Source organism: Cheilinus undulatus, linkage group 17, assembly GCF_018320785.1.
Source record: "Cheilinus undulatus linkage group 17, ASM1832078v1, whole genome shotgun sequence".
Classification (NCBI taxonomy): Eukaryota; Metazoa; Chordata; class Actinopteri; order Labriformes; family Labridae; genus Cheilinus; species Cheilinus undulatus.
The window spans coordinates 40488737-40514017 of record NC_054881.1 but is presented as its reverse complement, the minus strand read 5'-3'; the positions used below and the strand labels follow the sequence as shown (position 1 = coordinate 40514017).

Here is a 25281-nt window from a genome sequence, read left to right as displayed (position 1 = left end):
AGATGTTTAAGTTAGATGTACTAGTCCCTGTGTGATGTGGTTTTTGGGGATGGAAGAAGCCTACTTTATTTGAGCTGGTAGATTCAGTCATGGAGGGGGCGGGCTGTCCAAAACATAGACATGCCCGCCCCGACACTCATCCCATTGGTGGAGCAGGGTGCCAAAGCCGGAGGGTCCTGATCGGAGGGTCCAGTGATTGGCTGCTCGGCTCTGAGTGTGCAGGCAGAGCAGCCTGTCCGTTTGAATGTGCTGGGGACTGGAGGGGATCATTTCCATGGACCATCTGTCTCGCTGGCTGCCCACACAACAAAGAAGGACCCAGGATGGTGTTAGTACATGTTGGATATCTGGTTCTCCCCGTCTTCGGCTCAGTTAGAAATAGAGGTATGACTAGCTTTATTTATTTCTATGTTCTAACTCTAACAAATCTCTCGGCGTCGCTTCTGCCTTTTTTTAAATGTCCTCAAATGATGTAAACAGAGTTGACACCTGCTAGCAAAAAACGCAAGCCAGCATAATCGCGACAGTCGAGCGTAGATAACATAATCAGTCTTGCTAGCTTGTCGCGTCGCGCTAATTTAGCAAACCACTGCGACGCTTTTACAGTAAGAGTGGGCATTTAGTGTTTCACAAAAGCCGTAAAGATTTGTGTCAGAGCTTCTTTACAGTACCGAACGACTGCAGCTGTCAAATGGTAGCCCCTCTTTTCTTTTATCCTCAGCTGTGTTTAGCGGCTCGCACGGTCTGGTTTTATCTGTTCAACGCGCGCGCTGTTTACGTGCGTTAACCGCTATTTAGTGCAGCCAACGTTACCAAGGTAACAACTTCAAATGGCTACGCTTACTAGCTAAGCTTTAGCGTAAAATATGTACAAAATATCCTGTTTTTTTTTGTCTTCAGTTTGGTCAAGCGAGAAGGCAGCTGTGTTAGAGTAAAGCTGACAAACATGACGAGGGATGTTGGTCCCTTTGTGTGTCACTGGCATCGTGTTTGTTGTATTCCTGCGCTCATTTTGCCTTATTAGTATAGGTGTCAATTAATGCTTCCCCTTCAATTAGATACCAATCAGGAATTTCATCCCTATACCTCAGTGTGAAATAAAGGTTATTAAAACGGGCTTTTAATGGTGGTATTATGCTTTGAATCCTAAAATGACACCTAAAAATGCACCTGCAGCTCAAATCAGAATAGCGTGATAATCCCAGTCGCTTAATTGGGCATCATAACAATAACATCACCCTCCATTGCAGCAGGCTATCTGTGTTGATTATGTAATAATAATAGTAGTGGTAATAATTTGCACTGTTAAAAACATGCAGTAGCACCAATGATTTCATTGTGCTTTTATTTGTGTTCTTTTTTCCTGTTCCATAGTATCGAGGCTGGCTCTACATTCCGCATTTCTCAGACCTTTGTCCCCCTCCATTGTGTAGCTAACGATCATCTGCTGCTGTCTGCCGTAGCCTCTGCCTGTTCTCTGCATCTAGCTGTATTGTGAACCCCTTCTTCCTCATTTCCTCTTTCCATCTGAAGACGACATTGGCATTAAAACCGAGTTCCCACTCATACCGTATCCTTCTGTGTAACAGACTAAAGAATAACACCTTCTGTAGAGAACAAAACACTCTGTCTTTATTTAAACTGTCATGTTGCTCTTCAGTGAATAACCCATTGTAGCGTTAGACTTTACAACAGACTGTCATTGTGATTCTCCCATTCAGTGTGGATAGACTACATTCTGCTGTAAATTTCTGTAAAGTGGATACATTTTGATCCCCCCCCTCCCTTTTGATTCGATTACAGCCAGGCTTAATCGAAATCTTCTAATATTTGTCTCCATCCCCTATTTGCAAAGGTGCATTGTACCAGCATGAGCACTTGTATGATCACCTTATCTAAACCCTTTAATTCAACAATTGGCTAACACCTGTAGTGCTAAAATCACTGCAACTTGTGTGATGCTATGTTCACCTTTTAATGGTCCACTGCACCTGTTATAGTGGAGTCATAATCCTATCCATGTACCTGCGTGCTAAATTGATAGATTGGCAAGACTAACTCATCTTGCCTTTTAAAAACACATTAAATTCCCCCTTTTCAGTCCACTATCATGCACAGCCCCCCTCTCAAGTCTCTCCTCCAGAATGCTATCCATTTTACAGGGATGTGTATATCCTGCACTGCTGTAGATCTCCTTTTAGAATGAAAATGTCTTTTTATTCTTTGGTTGTGGTTTTCTACCTTATGTTCTTGTATTAGATCCTAATGCATGGTCATTTTATACTTTTGTTTTTCCACATTGAACAGCAGATTCCAATGTAAACTTTGTGTAGAGATGTCCCTGCTATACTGAACTGTGCTGTAAGCATACACATCTACTCATTGGATGCTGCTTCTGTTCTGTTAACCCTACAGAGAGCATGGTCGGGCCTTGCCTTTGGTCTTTATTTGCATGGTATTATTATTATTATTATGGTTATTATATAGGAGATATTACTTTTATTATTACTATTATCACACAGTGCCACACATACTAATATTTTCCAATAAAGACTGTAGTTTTCTTTCTAACCTTCAGTGTGCTTTTTGCTGATTTCCATGTGTTCCTCCCCCCTCTTTCCTCCACACTGTTCTGTCTCTGAGACGGTCCCCTCACTCTTTTTATGTGCTCTCATTACTCAGCTGTCTCTGACAGAGTTTACTCTGCTTACTTATAAGTAGGGCCAAACAAAACTTATACCCATACGAAACTTTCAAGAAGCATGTTTATTCAGAAACACTGGCATTGGTATTTACTGTGACACGCTGCCATTCCCTCCTAACCCATACACTGTTGTTTACAGAGCAACACACAGCCTCCCTCACATTCACTCATTGGTGTTCATTGGTGTTGATTAAGTTTGGAAGAACATTGGGTACAATAGACAGGATCATCAGTATCTTTATGAAAACATTCCTCAGTGCAATTTCTCTTCATATGCAAACCAACCACTTAAGTATTCAAATTTAGCTTCTTCAGCAAATTGATGCAAGAGCTTTAATTGCACAAAAATCTTAAATTGTTGCATAAACCCTGATATATTTAACTTTAACCAACATAGTATGACTGGTGTGACAAATTAGTTTCCTCATGGTATATCAAGATTCACTTTGGTAGAATTGACTTCTCAGTATGTGAGGCCTTCATAAGTGTATCCTTAATGGAGATATGTTCACCAGCCTCATTGTAGACAATAGTTAAATACTTGAAATTGTCATGCTTGAAGTGTAGCTGAGAGATATCTTTACCCTTTACTGTCAATGTAGAACTATAATTGTTAAAAAAAGGAAAGCTAAAGTGCCCGGTAGGGAGCCAAAACACGTGCTAAAGTTCCCTCTTGGGAGCCAAAACGCATGCTAAAGTGCCCTTTTTGGAGCCAAAACGTGTGTTAAAGTGACCTGTTGGGAGCCAAAACACATGCTAAAGTGCCCTCGAGAGCCAAAACGCGTGCTAAAGTGCTCTCGAGAGTCAAAACGTGTGCTAAAGTGCCCTCTTGGGAGCCAAAACGCATGCTAAAGTGCCAACCTTGTTGGCAAAACACACTAAACTCCAGAGGACCATTAGGACCAGAAATACTATGAAATGTTACTGTTGCAATGACTGTTATGTTGGGCCCTTTTTTTTAATCTATATTGAGCCAGAACTATATCTCACAGAACCAGTTTGGATTATCTGGTGCTAATATGGTGTTAAAATGCACTGGAATACAGGAAATGGCATCTACTTGACTGAAAATGTTCTGGGATTTATTTATTTATTTCTGTGTGTTCTTCACAATCCAACGTTCAAGCTACACAGTTCTTGTGGATGCTGATCCTAACTACAAACTAACTTGAGTAGTCTGTCTAGTTAGTCTGTTTTAAGGCTATGTAATGTGCCATTTGTATAACATTAAAACATGTCTAAAGTGCCCTCGAAAACATGCCAAACTTAGTGCCCTCTTCAGTGACGAGAACGCGCTGTATGTGCCCTTTCTTTTCTTTTCGCCCCTGCCCTTGAAAAGTCTGTGCACGCCACTGACTATAAACCTGGAAATGGAGATGCTATGGGCCTGGTTCTGCAAAATCTGCATGCATTCACCTGTGGAGTTCAAAACTTTGAAGGTTACATCATTGTTTAAGATAAAATAAATCTTCTTGCATCATGATTTAGCCTATTTCTTTGGCATGAAACAGACTACAAAATATAGTCCAGCCCACACCTCCTGTATAAGCTACATCTGTAATTTTGCACTGAATTAGCAGGCACATTTATCAGTGCTCTGAGTCAGTCTAGCCCCTGTTTCCAGCTGTTCAATCTATGCTAATCAGCCTCTTTTCAAGCTGACGAAGACATGAGCAGAGGTTGAAAGAGTTCTAGACTGTAATACTCAAGAAAAAGTGAGGTTACTTTGGTTAAAATTTTACTTAGAGCTGCAGTGTATAAAATCTAGGAATATTGCCATCATCTATTGGTCAGATTCTAAATTGCATTGCACACTTTTAGTGGTAATTGTGGCAACTAGTGGAACTTAAACTATAAGTTTCTGTTACATGCTCTCTTTTGTAATTCTTTAGAAACATGCAAGAATTCAAGATGGAGCACCCTGTTTAGGGGGCCTACTGTATGTATAAAAGGCTTATTCTAAGTTATTAAAAATAAAAAAGAATGTTATATTCATTTGATTAAACACCGATTTAGCTCGGCCTTTTTGCATAAATCCTGGTTTGTTTCTAACAAGTTTGTTCAGGTAATTGCTATCAGGTTAAATATTACACACTGCACCTTTAAGTAGAAGTAAAACTAGTCCTCCATTAATCTACTCAAGTAAAAGCAGAAAGTAGATAAGTCAAAGTCTACTCAGAGTCCTGAGAAGCTACTTTTGGCTACTTAAGGGGATTGCACAATGTGCAATGAATATGATCTTTTCCTAATGTGAAATAAAAATAGAATAAGAATCTCTAACATGGTTGTTTATTATAAGGTGACTTAACCTAAAGTGGAGTATTACAGCATTAATGGGATAAATGTAGAATAAGTGACAGGGTGGGAAAGTAGCACCCACCACCAGCCAAATGAGGGTATATCTGAGCAGTGCCAGAGCCATTAGGACAGGTAAATAAAAGTAACACAACAGAATGATGTAGCGACGGTAAACAACATTATTCGAATCTCTGTTTTCTGCTTGGTTCTGCCAACTGTATGACCAGAACCAAGCAGACCAAATCACTGTGACTGAAGAATGCTGCTTTCAACTGTGTAGAGTCAGCCATGTGCTGGAATGGTTTGGCTCTACCTGCTAAAGGTGTCTTTAAATTAAATTGATGTTTTGCTCATTTTAAGTCCGAGATAGTTAAACGAAGCCTGCACAAAATATTTAATTCTCTTTAATGTGACTCATAATGCAGGAAAATGCATGAATCTACAATGCCCTCATATGTTCTTCAGCAGAAGCTTGCATGGACAAGTGCATCAAACTGGAAACAGCGGTGAAGTAACTCTCACTTCATTATTAATCTTGGCAGAAACAAGATCTTAAAAATACTGTACTATATTACTAGATGCTTCATTTTTCTATTTTTACTTCATTTTTGGGGCATTTTATTCCTTCACGGAGAGATAGGACAGTGGAAAAAGCAAGAAACAGGAATGAGAAAGTGGGGAATACAAGAACCACAGGCCAGACCTGAACCTGGGCCACCTGTGTACATGGGGCAGGACTTAACCACCAGTGCATATGTGCCCCAGCTCCTTCTTTCTCATATCATACCTCTTATTATGCTGCTCGTTAAAATAAAGTGGTCGGTGGCGTTCAGATATGTGGCATAAAAGGAAATCCATCAGGTTCAATCTGCAAAAAGATGCTATTTCACCTGTGGAGAGTTTTTTTAACTGTCTCTTAGTGCTCTAAATTCAGATGGTGGCCTCTATCATGTAGTCTTTTCCTCCCTAATGAGCAGAACAGACCTTGATACATTCAGAGAAATAAACTACTGAATGACAGAAATGAGCAGCTCACAGCTTTATAGTGTAAACATGAATTACTCTAGTCATCCAGTCTCACCTTTTGTAGCTGCTGACAACAGCAGAAGCAAACCAAATTCAGCTTATGTTACTTTAGAGCTGCAAATTAGTTAATGCATGGAGCGGAAACAGTGTCAAATAAGAGGCTGACATTTTGGTAATAGGTGAAATTACTGATGCACTTTATTTTGTCAAGTATGAGTGTGGAAATGCCAAACATGCACCATCATATAGTCAAGAATTTTAAGAGTTTGGAAGTCAGTGACTTCTACTTGAGCCTCACATCTGTTCACAATGTCTGAAATAGTCAGGAGTTATTTATGTGCAGACATAAGGTGCGTCTAAGACATAGTCATGTGTGTTTGAAAACCTCTCCACTCTCCAGCAGCAACAGACTTTTAAAATAACTCAGCAGCCATGATGCATATGTTATGTTACAGTAGCTGCTCTGGTTTGAATCATGTTAATTCAAAGTGTTTTGTCTTCCACTGAGCACCCACTTTGTCCTTATTTCACCAACATTTGCAAGCATTAATCATAGCAGGTTTTCAGTCCAGAGCTGGTTTCACTCATTGCTCCCTCACTGTGACTGCACAAATCAGTAAAATCAGCCGGTGGGATGGTGGGGTTTTTAATTCAAAAACTGCATGGACACAGCTCACGCTGTCACATGATGGAAGACCACCACACTAGGAAGAAGACAGGATTATGTACAAGAGGAGGTGCGATTGTAAAGCTGCAGTGATGGTAGGGGGGAGGAGGGGGAGAAAGAGAGAGAGAGACAGGTTCGATGTCAGACTGCTGCAGTCGTGGCTGGGCAGGGCTTACAGGCTGTCACTCACACGGGGACGCCATGCCGCAACCACACCATGGGGGAGGGGCTGCCGGTGCAGCAGCTCAGGGGTGAGAAGAGGTGGATGAAGTATGTGTGTGTGTGTGTGCATGGATGAATGGGTGGGGGTCTGTTCTGCACCAATCAGGGATTTCAGATCTGTAATTCAGAGTCAAAGCAAAGATGAAACAATAACACAATCAGGGCTGTTAGTGCCAGCAGTACTGCAGTATGTCAAATATTAATGTCAGCAGATCGAGCTGTCAAAGAGCCCAGAGACAAATAATTTGGTATTTACCCAAAGCTTCACACCGAGCCAGTCTAACCGGGTCACAGGGTTTACACAAAGTGATGCACGCTCTTTACCAATCCAAACCAACAGTCTGCCATTTCTGCTCTAATTCCTCAGACACATGTAGTTTAATATGGCTCATGGCTCTTTGGGTTCATTGGTTTAGTGTGTCCTGAGGCTACATGAAACATGGTCACATAACTACCAAATATGAAAAAAGAAATTAAATAAAAAAGCTTGATATTTAGGATGACTTTCTTTATTTGCTTTCTGGGGGAGATTTCATCCGAGGATTGTTGCCGCTGGCAGTGTGAATATGAGAATATCAGCATGTCTCAAATCGCATACCTCTATTCGTACACTACAATATGGTACACTTAAATGCAGCACTGAATCACAGAGGGTTAAAATGTCTCAAATTGCACACTGCAATTTTGCACTAAGAGGAAGTGACAACTGCCGCTGTCTTCTTGTACTTCTTTATAACCAGCAACTTCTTTATAAACCAACTGGCGATTAGAATTAAGATTTGGAGGCAGACCGTATCACTGATGTCCACTCCGCCGAACATCTCAGAGTGGAATCATTTTCCAGTACAATGTATTTCCAGTTTTTTTTTTTTTCTAAATTAGCCTTTATTCGCTAACAAAGTCTGGCAGTTACATTCATTAAATAACCAGATAGCAAACATTACATATTAAGCAACATTTCAACAATAAAACAGAAAAAGGTCAGAGGTCTAATCCGAGATTAAATCATGTAAAGACCAGTTTTAGATGTAGTTACACCACACTGGCTTGCTTTAGCTTTGTTAGCTTTAGCTTAAGCTAATATAACTATGCTAGCTACATTAAGCAAATGTAGCTAAGTTAGCTTTAGCAGTGTGAGATGTAGCAAAAGCTGACGTAGCTATGTAGATAGCTTACAAAGATTCTTTGTGAGCATATCTTTAGCTACCTTAGCTATGTTCAGTGTTTAAAAAATTTATCAGACCACCACCCAAAGTAAGGTTTATGCCACAGCTGCCCTAAATTAACAGCACTGGTAAAAATTGGTAAAACCAAAATCCTTTTTTAGGTTTCTGCAATGGTTAATACACCAATATGAGGAAGCTCTTTAAACCAAATGATATTTTTAATGCTAAAATAGAATTATTATTGTTATCCATGAATTTTCTTAATTTAGTGATTTACAAAAAAACTGAAAAAATAGTAAAGCACATTAATATTTCTTGATTAATATGTCAAATTATAGTTATTTACTAGCACTCCTGAACAGAAAAATGAGTTTTAGTGGTTGAATGTTACGCTTCATTTATTTCTGACATCTCAGAGAAGCCCAGTGAGCCGGCTCAAATTTAGGTGAATTCAGTTTGAAATTCCTCATCCCTGTTCAAAATGGTAAAACGTGGAGAGCTAACTGAAAATGAAAGAGTCCACATTAAAGCATTCATGATGCTGGATGGTCTCGGAGACAAATATGACAGATGGTCTAATAAATTTGTTAAGCACTGTACCTATAGCCAAGTTAGCCTTAACATTAGCAAATATAGCGAAAGCTAACTTAGCTACATAGATACATTATCTATGTTGCTTATGCTTCTTCTGATGGAGCTGCGTAAGCTATGTTTGCTGTGTTAGAAAGTTTTAAAGGAGGATGAGCTTTTTCCTGTAAGCAGACCATTAATCAACTTGAAAAGTTTTGTAATAATGTTTTGCAGGTCAGGTTTTTAAATTCCAGTTTCCTAACCCTTAATCTAACCCTACACAGAAGCTTAATCTGATCTTATTTAGAAAATTAAAGAGTGTATTTCTGTTCTGAGGTATACAGCGTCCCAGATGAATGGTCTGTGGTTGTCAGAGATGAACTCTGCAGCCTGACTGTCCTGGAAATTTCACTTCTACTTTTTTACTCATTTTATATCAGTGTTACTCAACCCTGCTCAACCAAAGAGCCAAACTGCTTCAAAAATATCTTTGCAATCTAAGTGGTGAAAAGTGGCGAGTAAGGGTTAAAGTGGCAATTAAAATAAGTTAAAGGTGGCAAAAATGGTCAAAAGTGGGAAAAACATGGCAAAAATGGGCAAAAGAGGGAAACATAGGCATAAATTGACCAAATCTAGGTGAAAATTGGCAAAATTTTGTGGAGAAAAGTGGCAAAAAAGGGCAGAAATTGGAAAAATGGGAGAGACATGACAAAAATATTAGTTACAGGTGGAAAAATGGTCTTTAAATGACAAATATGTAGCAAAGATGAGTGAAAAGTGACTAAAATGGGCAAAAAGCAGCAAAAAGTGGCAAAAATCAGCAAAAGGCAGCTTAAATTGGCAAAAAGTGGCCAAAAAAGGGAAAAAAATGCAAAAGTGCAAAAAGCAGTATATATGTTGGGAAAAGAGTAGCAGAAATTGATTAAAAGTGAGAAAAAAAAAGGAAAAAAGGGGCAAAAAATTGCAAATAAGGGCAATGGAAATACACAAAGAATGAAATTAAAGCCTACTGTATGTGTGGGAAACAAACTGATTAATGTGACTTGCAATGGATCATTTCTGAAGTCAAAGTTTCCCTTTTAAAGGTTTTCTGGGGGAATAACATTTCATATTAAGACATAAAAGAGCCACTAATCATCACAAAAGAGCCACATGTGGCTCCAGAGCCACGCGTTGAGTATCATTGCTTGTATTTTATGTTAACATCACACATTGAAAGAAAATAAACCTACTTCACCTTTTATGCCTTTTTCTTGATTGAAATCTGCTGCCTTTGCTAGTAACACGTTTGCTAGCTAGTGAATGCTAACTTTAGCTAGTGCACAAGCATGCTAACAGTGCCATATCCACTACGTCAACAGTACGGCGCTCCTTGAGGGGGCGAAGTGTCCATTGTTCCACACTCAGTTTTTTGGATGGTTTTAAGGTCGAAGGATTATACTGTATTTGAGTGTACTTCTGTGTGAACACACCATGCAAACTTGGGCTCTCAAAATGTTTAGTATTTAGTACAGAAGAATGCGATTTGGGACTGTATGCACCAAATATAGTAGGAGGCAGTATACATGGCTCTGCTCAAAGGTAATAAATTCATCACATCTACTATTGTGCATACTACTGTATTTGTACTTGTAGTTTTATTTTAGTATACAGAAAAACAAGAATTGCTCTGACTGTTTCCTAGCTGGTACAACAATTCTTGGAGTCTCTGTTTCAGCTGGATAGTATTGCCAGCTACATAAAGCAGAAACAAAATATTTAAATCTATCATGTATTAAAGAAATTTGTGTTAATTGGAGGGTTTGGTGGATGCTACTTCTTGCTCTCATTGAGAACAAAGCTAGCATAGCTCCTGTTAGCAGTTTCTGTGTTGAGCTAGGCTAACCAACGGCTGGATGTAGCTTCATATTGAATAGATAGACATGAGAGTAGTGTGTTTTTTCCCCCCTGGCAAGAGAGGCATCAGTCCCTAAAGAAAGATTGAACTAACAAATATTTTTTGTTGCATGATTTCCTTAAATGAAAAAAAGAAGAAAGGTTTACAGTGTTTGCCTGTGACTCATCTACTTTTGAATACTTAGTTTTAGCAAGCTACAGTGCCTGCAAAAAAATCACATTTTTATTGATTTTTAAATGAATTATGGTACATATGATTGAGCCTTTTTTGACAAAAACTATTTTGAAAAAGTTTGTGAAGACGGGCTGATCTTGGCAGATTTACACGTGCTATATTGCTTCCATTTCTTGATGATGGATTTAACTGAACTCTGGGGGATGTTCAGTCCCAAGCATTTTTTATCCATCCCCTGACTTATACTTTTCAATAACCTTTTCTCCGAATTGCTTGAGGTGTTCTTCTATCTTCATGGTGTAATGGTAGCCAGGAATACTGATGAACCAGTGACTGGTCCTTCCAGACACAGGTGTCTTTATACTACAATCACTAAGACACATTCACTGCACTCAGGTGATCCACATTTCACCAATTGTGAGACTTCTAGCACCAGTTGGTTGGACCTCTGTTGATTAAGGTCAGTCACGTTAAAGAGGGGAAATATCCATGCAGTCACTTATTTTATCATGCATCTTTTATTCCATTGGCATGAATACTTTTATAGGCACTGTATGGTTCCTTTAAGCAGTTTCTGTCTAACCTAATATAACCAGCTGTTGGATAAAACATCATATCAAAGATTGCTATAATAGTGTCGTTTATCTCCAAATAACAGAAGTATAAATATAACAAACATATTGATGAAATTATTCCCTAAATTCAACAAAAAGGTTATAGCTCATTAGACCAAGGCTTATCTGATTTTTTGAGCCAAAGCTAAATATAGCATAAGCCATTAATTCACAGCCAAATCTTTCCTCCTGTGTTAAAATCAGCCTGACTCAGCATTAAACAGCTTACACAGCAGTAGATGAGGCAATAATGTCTGCCACTGTAAATGCAGCATACAGGCCATTCAAAGGCACAATACTATGTATCCCATGATGCTGTCTGCTTCCAGAAAACTAGAAAGCTGTGATGGGAAGTTGGTACTGTTTGTCCCTGCCTCACCCTCCTCTTAGCCTCCCCTTTCTCTCAGCTCGGGGTAATTCGCATCGATTGTTTTCTGCAACTCGATACCGAGGTGATTCAGTAGGACTAGCACACAATCTCATGTCTCCTCCACCTCTGATAGGGAGGCAGGGGGGAGGGAGAATGGTGGGGGCGGACAATCCTTTGAGCCCACCTCAGTTGCTGTGAATGGTTTTAATGAGAGATCCACAGTTGAATATGCAAAAATGACAAGCTGTAGACCTCAGACAACCCTCTGTGCTGTAGATCTTCTTGACGACACACCAGGCTCTTCGTGAAGATCCAGACTTTCTGCAATAGCAATGGATGCAATCTGTGTGTGGGTTTTGACAGATCTCCACAGGGGTCTCAGTGTCTGTGTCCTCCATCTGGTGTTTGGTCTGTCTTGTCTTGTCTCTTCCTGTTTCTGGTGTCTCCTCTTTTCTCCTGTTCTCTCTCTGTGAGTACTTGCTAAATGTATTGTGTGTCTGTGTGTGTGAGAAATCCAAGAAGTGCTTGTTTTTGCAAGTATGTGTGTGAAAATGTCCTTGTCACTGTTTGTCTGGGTCTCCATGTGGTGTCTGTTTGAGTGAAACTGCTAACAAGCTCAGTCTTAACCTTGCCTTTATTCCCTATAGGAGCACACTTCACCAGGCATCAGCACAGCCATGCTACCTCCTGCCGACACTTTCACCTGGGCACTCCCCAGGCGCCCATCTCAGCAGAGTTTCCCCTGGGACACGCCAGCCAGCCACCTCAGACCGGCCTGGCCACTCACCTGCCCCCAGCACACCACCCGCCGCCTCCCCTCACTGCCCTGCCCGCACCCCCTCAGTTTCAGGATGTGCCGGGGCCTCCATTCCTACCTCAGGCCTTACACCAGCAATACCTCATCCAGCAGCAGCTTATCGAAGCGCAGCATCGCAGGATCCTCCCGCACTCCAGGTAGAACAAAAAACTGTATGCAGGACTGATTTATTAAACCAATAATGACTCTTAATAACTATTTTCTTTAATTAGGTCCAATAGCTTTATCCTAGAGTAAACATGGCTGTGGTAATCTGGGCAAATAACATTCTAACCAATGTCTAATAAGTTCCAAAGTCTGTTTTTCCAATGCATTCTTATTATGCTCACAAGATTTGAGGTCACAGTGACCCTAACCTTTGACCTCAAGAGTCTAATTAGTTCATCCTCAGGTCTGAGTGGACATCTGCTGCTTGAGACAACGCGCTCACAAGCAGGGATCTCAATGTGTCAGTCAGGGTTTAAAAAGGTTTGACAAATAATAACAGAACAAAACCTTTGTCTTTATTCATACCAGAAGAACCCAGGAGCGTATCCCTCTGAACCCTCACAGACTGCGTTCAGGCTACGAATACTCCCCGCCCCTTCATGTCCCTCAGCCAATGACACAGCAGCAGCGGTACCTGGCTGAAGGCACCGACTGGTGAGTCCCTGTTGGAGATTAACGAGAGTCCCGTGGCGTCCAGAAATGATCCCATCCTTTCATCTTTGCACCCATCTGCTTGTCTGTCACATTGCCTAGCATGGCTGACAGTGATGATTTAGTCGCCTGTCTGTCTCCCTGCAGGGATCTCAGTGTCGATGCTGGCCTTCCTCACCATCAGTACCAGCTCCAGCAACTCCCACAGCACTATCAGCATTACCTGGCTTCACCCAGGATGCACCACTTCCCCAGGAACACATCCTCTGCACAAGTGGTATGTTGATTACCTACTATTTATACAGTTTGACCTACTGATTTGATGCACTTCTCTCTGTAAATAGCATTTAACTTGTTTCACTTTGCAGGCCTATAACGTAAACAGTTTCAAAAGCTTCAAAATTGTGGCAGGATTTATGGTTTGGTTGCTTAAATTCTTCATCTTAAAACTTACTTCATACATTACCCACAATTCATTAAGCTGCAAATAGTAAGAAATCTACCATATGAACACCAGGCAGCAACCTCAGGTGTTGACTCCTGGTTCCAGGCTCCTATCTTTTCTAAGGATCTTTCCTGAGATGTTTCTACACCTTGATTGGAGTCCACCTGTGGTAAATAAAACTGATTGGACATGATTTGGAAAGGCACATGCCTCTCTATAGAAGGCATCACATCTGACAATGATTGAGTAAAAACTAAGCCATGAGGTCTAAGGAGCTGCTGAGCTCTGAGACAGGATTGTTGACAGGCACAGATCTGGGGAAGGATATGAAAAAATTCAGCTGCACTGAAGGTTCCTATGAGCTCAGTGGCCTCAATAATTCTCAAATGATAGATGTTTGGAACAACCAGGACTGTTCTAAGTGCTGGTCGCTGAGCCAAACTAAGCAATTGGGGTAGAAGGGCCATAGTAAGAGAGGTGACAGGAACATGACGGTTATTGTGACTGAGCTCCAGAGATCCTGAGAGGAGATGGGCGAAGGTTCTAGAAGGACAAGCATCACTGCAGTCCTCCACTGATCTGGGCTTTATAAAGTAAAGTCAAGTTGTACTTCATTCTGGTTCATTCATTATGGTAAGACGGAAGACTCCTCAGTGCAAAATACGTCTCTTAACACGTCTCTTGAATTTTTGCAAACTCCAGAGATGTGTTAAATTTGTAAAAATCTCCAATATTCATCCAAAATAACATGCTATTATTAACCTGACACACCAGATGGATTTGTTTCACACATCCGTCTGGAAAACCTTCAATACTAAGTGTTTGGGAAAGGGCAGAAGATGTGAAAAAAACTCAGAGTGTGATTGGATGAACATTCTGTCACATCTTTACAGGCCAATCAGAGCAACACAACACGTGACGTAGCTGCGACCGAGGTGCGCGTGCACAGCTACCGAGGAATAATGCAAACCATGGCGACTGTAGACATGCCAGTACATGACTTTTGTCAACTTTGAAAATAAAACAACTCATTGCTGTTCTTTGTTCTTCTTTTAACAAAGAAATGTCGTCAAGTTCTGATAAAACTGGCGCTTTAGCAGCATCCACTGTTGCTTCTCAATCTGTCCCGGAAACCCGATTTGTACTGCGCATGTGCAAACACGCATCTACATCCACTCGGCAGCCCACTTGTGCTATTTGCTTAGTTTAAGGTTAACTTACATTAGTTTAGATAGACCTTAATTAGCGTTAGGTTAGGTTTAGCATTTTAATTTCCACTGGTTAGATTTAGGGGTAGCTCATTGGGGTAGGTGTGTATTTTAATTAATTAGCTTTCTTGGGTTAGTTTTAGCATTTAAATTCCACTGGTTAGGGTTAGAATTCATGCCGAGTGGATATAAACGCGTTTGCACATGCGCAGTACCAATCGGGTTTCCGGGATGGATCGTGTAACAACATCCACGCTAATGTCTTCTGCCATAACTGCACCGGCCTCTTGTTGCTGCTTGCTTATGTCACGACTCTGCTGCACCTGAAAGTACTGCCTCTCGTCACTAACTGGGCCTGTCACTTTCTAACCTGGCCCAAACGGTTCATACAGGAGTTTTGAAAGATGGAATCGCCAATAAGAAACAAGGAAACGGGCGTATCCATCTGCTTTGCAAGGTTATACTATTATCTGAAAATTGTGTAGAATGAAATGTGTGCATTGCATATTTTCTCAGAGCTTCTTTAATGATGCACTTTGCATCATTTTCCTAAAATCAATTTAAATGATTTAAAGAAATTTGGGCCACTAGGTAGTGGTAGGTCCTGTGTCGAGGCCAGCTTTGAGCTGCTGGTCTCAACCAGTGGTTTTCAACCTTTTTTGCCTAAGGCACACCAAAGATCAAGCCAAAATCTCAGGGCAAACCATGTCCATATCTATACAAAATAGCCTCTTTAAAGTGATAATTTAATTTGTTGTATGGCTTAGTTATATCGCTCAGTTGTACATATTCCCACACCAGATTGCCTTACCAGACCATCTAAGAACCACTGGTCTAGACAGTGCCCTGCATAAGTGGTTCACAGAGTGGGGGTTGGGACCCCCCAGGGGGTCATGAGACACTGAGAGGGGGGTTGCGAAGTGCCTTCCAGAAATCAAGGAGTAATTTTAAATGGCTTCCAATGCATATTTTACCCTTTTTTGCAAAGATTTATGCAGAAAATTAGTTCAATTTAAAATAAAATCATGGTAATTTGGTGAGATTTATGCTGAAACCAAAGTTGTATTTAAAAATCCTTAGAATGTGAGTCTGCACATGATTGCTCATGAATGTGCATGTGCAACTATGCTTCAACCACTTTCAGATAAAGTGGGTATCCCTGATCTCTGGCCTCATTATTTTTGCAGTTGTGGGAGTTTGGGAACTCCTGCCCTACAGTATAGTTGCAAACTGGGGGGTTTTAGCAGCAGCTAATGTTTCCTTAAGCTGATAGCCTCTCAGCTTTAGGCTTTTATTCTTTGGGTCTTTATACTGTTGCCTTTATTATTGAGAGTCTGAATCAAACCCCACACTTTCTTCAAGGATTACAGCCTTTGTTTGGCAGGGCTCGCTACATAACTGTTAGGCTATCTGTCACCCTGTTCATTTACTGTATTGCAACAATTTTCCATCTTCAGTATTCTAAAGACCGTGCATCAAATCAAGGATATAAACATGCTTGACTTGAATGATTATCTCTATCATTAAAGACGACTGCTCCTTTGCTAGGTTGTGCATGAAATCAGAAACTACCCGTACCCCCAGCTGCACCTGTTGGCACTGCAAAGTCTGAATCCTTCAAGGCACGCCACTGCTGTGCGAGAAAGTTATGAGGTAAATCTATCTTTAAATACGCTTCATACACTGTCCACCCACTGAGTGTTAGAGAACTTCACCCTCTCCCTGTACTGATTTGTTCTTCTTCTCAAACACTTTGAAGACATCTTGTTTTTGAGCTCTGAATCCTCTCAGTAGCTCTTCTCTGATTGTTCTTAAACTGATTGTTTTACACTCTTTCATTCAGGAGCTGTTACAACTGGAGGACCGGCTCGGGAGTGTCAGCAGAGGAGCTGTTCAGACGACCATTGAGCGGTTCACTTTTCCACACAAATACAAGAAGGTGAGGACTGATAACTCACAGCGATGTGAACTCTTGGTTTATTCACACCAAGCTTGTTTCTGACCCCGCCCTTTTCTCTGTGTAATCTGACCTGTGAACAGAGAAAGCCCCTGCAGCTGAAGATTGGGGAAGAGGAGGAAACAGATGTTGATGAGAAGTGCACCATCTGTCTGTCCATGCTGGAGGATGGAGAGGACGTCAGGTCAGACATTCACTTCCACAGAATCAAAGTTTTCGAACAGTGCTTCACTTTAAAGCTCCTGTGTGAGGAGGTTTTAGCTGGTAATGAAACAGACTGAAATGAACACTAATGACTCTTTATGAGCGACAAAAACAAACACACCCTCAGCCTAAAGATGAACTATTTCTATTTTGTCCTTTCTAAATGCTTGGAACTGCTGTGGCTGGATGGTTTATCATGACGCTATTGACAACATCCTGCTGAAGCAGCTTTTTCCCATTTCCCAATGCAAAGTTTCTTGAGTTTTAAATTTGTCTGAGTTAAATCAGGTTTCTTGTTAAAAACACAAGAGTTTAGCTTAGGTACATCTACCCTAGAATTTCAAACTCTTTCTCTTTGCCCGGCAGAACCCGGCCAACAGTCGTCAGCAGAGTCTCTCCCATCTCAGCTGCTGAAGCTTGGAACTCCTTCAGAGTAGTCATAGGTGTCTTGGTGTCCTCTCTCACCAGTCTCCTTCTCGCATGCTCACTCAGTTTGTGAGGACGGCCTGATCTAGGCAGATTTACAGAGGGATGTTCCGTACCTGGGACATTTTTTGCACCCATCCCCTGACTTATACTTCTCACACCTTTTCTCTGAGTTGCTCACAGTGTTCTTTTGTCCCCATTGTGCAATGGTAGCAAGGAATACTGATGAACAAGTGACTGGACCTTCCAGACACAGGTGTCTTTATACTACAATCACTAAGACACATTCACTGCACTCAGGTGATCCCAATTTGACTAATTGTGAGACTACTAGCACCAGTTTTATTAGGTCAGTCACTTTAAAGGGGGAGTATTTATGCAGCACTGTCTGCACTCTGTTTCTCAAACTTCCCCTCTATACATGGACGTAGCAGCTGCGGAGTTTAGCTGTAATTAGTTACCATGTTAAGTGGTGACTTTCAGCCAATTGCATTCAAAGGTGTCATCATAATAACAGCTGTTAAATACAGAAAGAGACATTTTGTTTAGTTTAGGGTCATCAGATACATATGGAGCCATGGACACACTAGGCTTAAAGTCACCGGGTTACATGATCACCTGCAGAGATGATACACTGATTTTTTTTATTTTATTTTTAGATATTAATGGCAACATCCTACTTATGTTCCCCTCCTGGTTTGACAGCCACATATGTCTCTGCACTGAGACAATTTCACATCATGAAGATGTGGAGAGTTGTGGACCTAGTTTAAAACTGTCTCTCATTGTTGTTCCTGCTGCTGTGGTCTCTATACCGCCTCTGCAACACGCATCTGTGTCGCATTAATTTTTGAGGACAACTGATGCACCGAACCGACACAGGGGACACCTGCTACCCATCATGTGTTTGCATGCACGCAGTTAACAGCGAGTAAATCTCCAGCCTAAAAGTTTTTCACAGGAGCTTTAAAGGATGCTTCAGCCTTGATAATTTGTAAATTAGCTCTGGCCACTGTGAACCGTGTGCTGCTAATTAAATTGTCAGCAAAAGCCAAATATATCACAAATTATTAGCTAATGGCTGAATCCTCCTCGTTCCCCACATCAGCAGCCACACAGTGTCACTCGATATTATAACTAGTGTCACTTTAATCTGAATGAGTCAGTGTGAAACAGCTGAGACAGCAATACTCACACAATTAGTAGAAGGAATGTGACATTGTCTGGTAGGGCAAGGCTCTTTCTGCTAAGCTAAGCTAACCAGCAGCTAGGCTAGAGGCCGAAGGCAGACTGGAGCATCTCCATATGCATTAAAACTAAGTCAGGGGTTAAGATTTAAGGGATAAGAGCAGCGCTCTGGGACGAGGGGAGAGTCTCAGTTTACAGCAGATGGAGTCTCAGCTGTCGGAGGATTGATGACTCAGCAGAAGTTGTCTCTACATGCCTGAATGAACAAAATTAACTCCCTGTTGGTTTCAGAAGTTCCCTGCAAGCACATAACTGTCTCCTCTTGGGTATCCTCATGCCTAACGCTGTGTCTCTCTGTCCTCTAGGAGACTACCCTGCATGCACCTCTTCCACCAGGGCTGCGTCGACCAATGGCTGGCCACAAGCAGGAAGTGTCCGATCTGTCGAGTTGACATCGAAACACAGCTGAACCCCGACAGCTGATGAGATTCAAACACCCCCCCTCCATCCTCCCTCCTCCTCCTCGTCAATCACGCTCATGTAGTTCCTGCTTTCTTCCACCCCCTCCCCCATCATCCCCTCCTCGGGTGCTTTTGCCAAATGTCTCCAGACGTCTTGTGACATCACCGCCCCACGTCTTCTGACTCACGCTTTAACTGAGCCAAGCCAGGACAGCTAACTGCACGAGAGAGGCCGCCAAGGACTCTCTTTATAAAGAAGCACATCCTTCTGGAGGCAAAAGACTCACACAGACATACACAAACACATACTCATGTACACAGGGTTTACTTGTAGCTTGCTGGTTGTAAGTGGGGTGTTGTTGCTGTTGTGGTGTTGTACTGTAGGTAGCCGCGGGCTGTGTAGCATGTCCTTAAAGCCATGACTTAATGTCCTGAGAGTGGAAACACATCCACCCCACACCGGGCTGGCTACTCTCTCTCTCTGAATATATAAATATATATACAAATATATATTTCTCTTTTCAAACACACTTCAATCAAAGTGAATATTCTGCCACACAAGAAATGCTCTGATGCCATGTTTACCTAAAGATCATTTGTGGTCGTAGTAGAGTAGCAGTAACCAACAAGTGATAACCTGGTGCGCTGTTGCTGCACTAGCTAGCTAAGTGTTATAATTCTATCATGCAGCTTTGACATTTTGCAATATATTTACCTTTGGGTTGGTGTCGTACGAGTAGGTCTCCTCCACTGCCGTGGAGGCCGAGCCAAGTGATCGAGTCGTCGTGTGTGTTTTTAAAACTTCAAAATAGGTAGAAAGTGTTTTTACCAAAATGCATTTTGTCACGGTGTAGCTTGAGCCTGGAGCAGGTTTGCGTGTGCGTGCTCTGCCCTGCTGTGCGTGCGTGTGTGACTTCAGGAATGTGTCAAACAAATGTGTGGAGTGAGTGTGCTACACCTAAAACTCGCTGTAGGTTAACAGCACAGCCACTGGAGTGCTTATACAACACAAAGCCAAAAAAAAAAGGATGAAAAAAAAAGGAAACTGTTGTGCGCTGCAGAGGAAGGTGGGAGGGAGATTTAGCTGCCCTTTTACCTGCAGCTTCATCTGGCATGGGGCCAGAGGCAGAGCGGTGTGCGCTTCAAAAAAATGCATGTTTCATCGTTGACTTGAGCGGCTGCTTTGGTAGCGTTCCTGCAGTTTAAACAGTACAGAGATGGCTTTGCATGTCTTAGTTAATCTGAGCTGTGACTATCTAAACAAAAAAAAATGAGCACGGTGTCAGCGGCTGCTCCCCTGACTTGTAGCGTGTGTTCATTTGGTCCCTTTTGGTGGCAGCGCTGGGATCCTCTTTTGATGTTTACCTAATTGCCTAAAGAACAAGCACATGTGACAATAGTTATATTGCAACAAACGATTCTTTTCCTTGGTATTGCATTTGGTTTCTATTTAGGTCTAGATTCATGCAGTGTTTCAGCAGAGAGAGGAGCTTACGTATTGATCTTGTGTGTTTGTGTGACAGACCTCCCCTCGTGGTTGCTATGCTGGTTGCTATGCTGTATTGCTAGAACATGTAGAACGTGGTGAGACGGAGGCAGCCTCCCTCTTGCAGTGCACAAAGACACGAGACGGCACAACAGGAGAAAAAAAATCAGGCTGATTAAATAAGTGGACTCCCCCCCTCCAACTCACACAAAAAGCTGCATTTCAACAAGTCCTCAGAACTTTCAGTACCAGAGACTGCAAATAAAAAAGGTTCCAACTAGTCCGTAGAGGTTTACAACAGTCTTCTGAATTCTGAGACATCAAGTCCCACAACAAAAGCCAAGTACTACCCCCCAGGTAGGAACCTTTTGGAGGGCAAATGGTGTTCCTGTAACCTGGAAATCCTTGCTCATAGTCTCTGTGCTTTATTTGTACATGAGATTAAAAAAAATCAACTTTATTCAAACAAAGTCAAGAAGTTGCATTCATGAAATAACCACACTGCAAACATTACAGACCAAAACATTTAATAAATAAAACAGAGAAAAAGATCAGAGGTCTAATCCAGGATTCAATTATGTATAGACCTGTTTTAGGAGTGGTTCCACAAAAAGTGGTTGGCTTTAGCATTAGCTTTAGCTAAAGCTAATGTAGCCAAGCCGACTATGTAATTAATGTTACTACATAAGAAATGTAGCTAAGTTAGCTTTAGCAAACATTGCTAAAGGTAATGTAGCTATGTAGATTACATAGCTGCTTTGTGAGCTTAGCTTTAGCTATGTTAGCTATGTAGCTTATGCAGCTAACAAAGCCACAAGCCACGCATGTTTTGCTAGAATGCTTTCTTGGAGGACAAGCTTTTTATCCTGTTTATTCTGCTTTATTAAACATTTTGTAATCAGGTTTTACAGGTCAGGTCTTTAACTTTTGGTATCCTAACACTCTAGCTCTATGACGAAGCCATTCTGATTTTATTTCTAAAGTTTTAGCGTACATTTCCACTCTGAGCTTTACAGCATCAAAGATGTCTGCAGACAGACCCCTCTCAAAGTTCCAGGGAAAGTTCTGGAGGTATAAAGACATAGTAATCAGGGGGTTTATAGTTTTTCCAAAGCTGTATTCATTTCTTCAACCCTAAAGACCCATGAAGGGTAGACAAACTAGTCTGATGAGACAAGAATGAGCTCTGATTGCTGTTAATACTTCAGAAGACTCATGAATAATCAGAGTTACAAGTGCCACCTCAGAGTACCAGTACTCTCAACGAGGACAACCTCCAAATGGTCCTTGGGGGAGTAAAAATAAGTACCCTTGACCTTAAAATTCCCATACTTGTAGAACATAGGGTATTTAGACTTTGGTCTTGTAGCCCTCGTCCTAATGTTGCTGCTGCATTAAGATTCTGCCAAGGCAAAGCATCAAATATTTGACTGTAAAAAATGATTCCATTTGAATAAAGAACTATCAATTAGGAGATTAATCTCCATATTTGTCTGAACTCCTCCAGATTTAAAGACTGTTGATAATTTATCTATAAATTTCAGATCATTGCAGATCCCACCTCAAAGCACCGGGCCATTTAGACAGTACAACCCAAACCTTTTGGGGAGCTGAATAAAGTCCTTGAATCCCCGAGTATCCTGTACTTTTAGGTCCGTGGGACTTTATTTAGATCCAGGTCCCTACTGTGGAAACACTCTGTACCTAATAAAGTTCTTACTAATAGGGGAAAGTTCTTGAAGTGGAAACGCAGCATTAGCTGTTATATTTCCTTCTGTTAAAGCTTTAGTTCCCAACCTGGGGTATGGGCAACCCTGGGGTGGCACATGGCCCTGTCTGCTTGGACATTGTCAAACTTAGATGTGTATATAATCTTTCAAAATCACGATTAAAAAACAAAATAAACAGCAGAGTATTAAGGCCACCTTGAAAGATTAGAAAAAAGAAGAACTATACATTTTTGAGAGAGAAGCTGGAATTTCTGAGATTGAGTTGTATATTTATAAGAAACAAAGTCTGAGTTTTTGAATTTTAACTTGATAAACTAAAAAAAATTTAGAACAACAAGAACAACTGAAAAAGAACAATTACCATTTCTGTTTTAAGTGGGTCCTTGGGGGGGGCGTACCACTGTGTTAAGGACCCTTTAGGACCCCTCCTGTCCTATGCACTATGAAAGTTAAGGAAGGGCCCAGAGGGCCGTCAAACATGGACTAGTTCTCCGTGTCTTGTGTACTGCCAGTGTGGACGCTGCCTTCTCCTGTAGTGGAGTCATCCGTGATGAAGTTTTCATAGTTTACACAGGGTGTTGTCAAGTTGAAATGCCTTAAGTATTTAACAATCATAATTTATTACTAACTGTAGATATTGTGGGTATGTATTTAATTTTATATAGTTTCTTTCTTGGGGCTGGGTGACTGAATCATAATTTATTTATTTAGAAATAACACAAAAATGCTATGAAAAAAAAACTATTACCTCATTTTTGCATTGTTTTAAATGGGAATGCTTTGCATGCAGTTGTACTTCCTGGAACACTAAAGTTAAAGACGCCCTGCTGTTTGATCTCCACAGGCTGGCTGTGCGATGTTTACTGTCCAAGGCTGAGCTACTGAGCCCGCTCTCTCTCTCTCTCTCTCTCTATCTTTATCTCTCTCTCTCTCTCTCTTTCTTGTGGTGCTGTGGATCTCGGTTACATTCCATTCAATGCAATTTCTCTGATCCCCCATGCTGTGATGTAGTGGACAAACTGCAATGAAGTGATTTTTTTTTTGTTTTGCACTCACTTGTTAAACTGTGGGAACCCTCTCACTGGCAAAAAAAGTTAGTTTAGATAATTTTATCACTAAAGAACTCTGGTTTATTTTGTATGCTCTGCTTCTCACAATGCACTATAGGTCTTAACGATCATCAGTGAAGCATGATCCTTCATTTGAACTCTTTGATTTCTGTCTTCCTTGTGTTATCTTCTTTTTTATGTTAGACTCAAGCATAACAAGTGCCTCGCTTTACGTGTTAGGAGATATTTCCATATTCCTAAAATCATTCAGAACAATCAGCCCATGAAGCCACCATGCCTTATTGGTTGCATAATTAAAACGAAGGAGCTCAGACGACATTTGACAGGTGTGCACAAAAGCCATTCTACACAAATTCAAGCAAAAACAGCTGCTGTTTTAGTGAAAATAGTTCTTAGAAGAGGCATGTCTCACTGTGGGCTTTACAGAGTTCTACTTTGGCCGTGTTTTGTTGATCTTTCGTTGCTACTCTTTTTTAGTTTCCCGTCCATCTGTCCTCTCAGACTCTATCCTCTGTTTCCTTTCTCTGTTTCAAAGGAAGGCAAGGATTTTAAAGCACAACCTTTTCTAAAAATGCATGTTTTCTCAGGTTTCAATATAGTCTCAATGGTTAATAGTATATGGTGAAAATATATACAAAGAATATAACAGAAAAAATATGTTGCTGTTTGAAACTGAAAAACAAAGCTGAAGAGAAAATATCCCAAAAAGTGCCAGTGAAAGGGCTGCCGCCATCCTCGTATGAAAATCTGCTGTTTTAGCTGTGACTGCGCAATGTTTTTCAATATAGGATATTTTATCTGAAAATAGAACTATTTATCATTAATATTAAAGCAATAGCGCATTAATGTGACGAGTGTGTTGATGAAGACATGGATGAGCATATTATGCGTAAATGTTAGATTCACATGTGATGGATTTTTTGTACTTTATTTATTATTACTACTAATAATGATGATAATGATTTCAAAAGTTGCATTGCTAAACCCAAACTGTTCTCTTTTGTTTTTTAATTTTATTTCATGGCTTGTATATTATCCTTTTGTATGTGCTCTTTTTGTAATAAATTGGATAAAATGGATAAATCTGTTCTTTGTCTTTCATTCCCTCCGCCAAGGAGGTTAGGTGATCCCCATGGTTTGTTTGTTATTAGATAGTTTGTTTGTTAGTTTGTTTGTTAGCAACATAACTCAAAAAGTCGTAGACGGATTTTCAGGAAATTTTCAAGAAATTTCAGAAATGGCATAAGGAAGAACTGATAAGATTTTGGGAGTGATCCGAATAACCATCTGGATCCAGGAATTTTATTTTTGGGCTTTTTGTGCCTTTATTCAGTAGAAGAGGACAGTGGATAGAGTCAGAAACAGGGTTTGCCCTATTTGGAGATAGGGCAAATGCTGGAGGTCTGTGCTCTCTGAGTGCTTTTCTACTGTTGTTTCCACTTTACACCAGGAGATGGCGGACATGAGTAACTTCAATCCCAGCAGCATTTGTGGGTGTGTTTCTATTCAAAGTTTTGGAGTTTATAGAGTTTGAAAGACGCACGCCCGGTCGAGGAGACGAGTTGGAGCGTAACAGAGAGAAAGACAACGAATTGTAGCGAGAATACTCACAATGCTGGGAGGAATAGAGGAATATTCACCCTCTGCCATGACTTTCAGTCGTTTGATGAGACCATGGGTGAGACTGTCATCTGTTGGCACCGGCAGGCAATGCTTTCACCATGACAGTCCACATGTAGTAAAGTCAATGTTTTGCCTCACCATATTACCACCCCACTGGGGAGGGAGTAATTGGTGACTTAGATTTCGGGAGTGATTCAGATCACCGTTTGGATCCAGGAATGTTTTTAAAGGATACTTCACTATTGGGACTGATGGCAGAGGTCTGCCCTCTCTGAGTGCATTTCTAGTTTATGATGTGAGCTTCTTCTGAAATAGACCA

At 40.9% G+C, this 25281-nt stretch overlaps 1 protein-coding gene across 1 annotated transcript; it reads left to right on the top strand.

The window, feature by feature from the left end:
- The first annotated feature begins 227 nt into the window (after positions 1–227).
- Positions 228–24355, top strand: rnf165a (ring finger protein 165a). Its single transcript, XM_041811792.1, has 8 exons — positions 228–384; positions 12356–12662; positions 13042–13167; positions 13312–13441; positions 16366–16470; positions 16661–16756; positions 16858–16958; positions 18958–24355. The coding sequence occupies exons 1-8, from the start codon at positions 324–326 to the stop codon at positions 19073–19075; spliced, it is 1044 nt and encodes a 347-aa protein (XP_041667726.1). The 5' UTR covers positions 228–323; the 3' UTR covers positions 19076–24355.
- Positions 24356–25281: the final 926 nt, after the last annotated feature.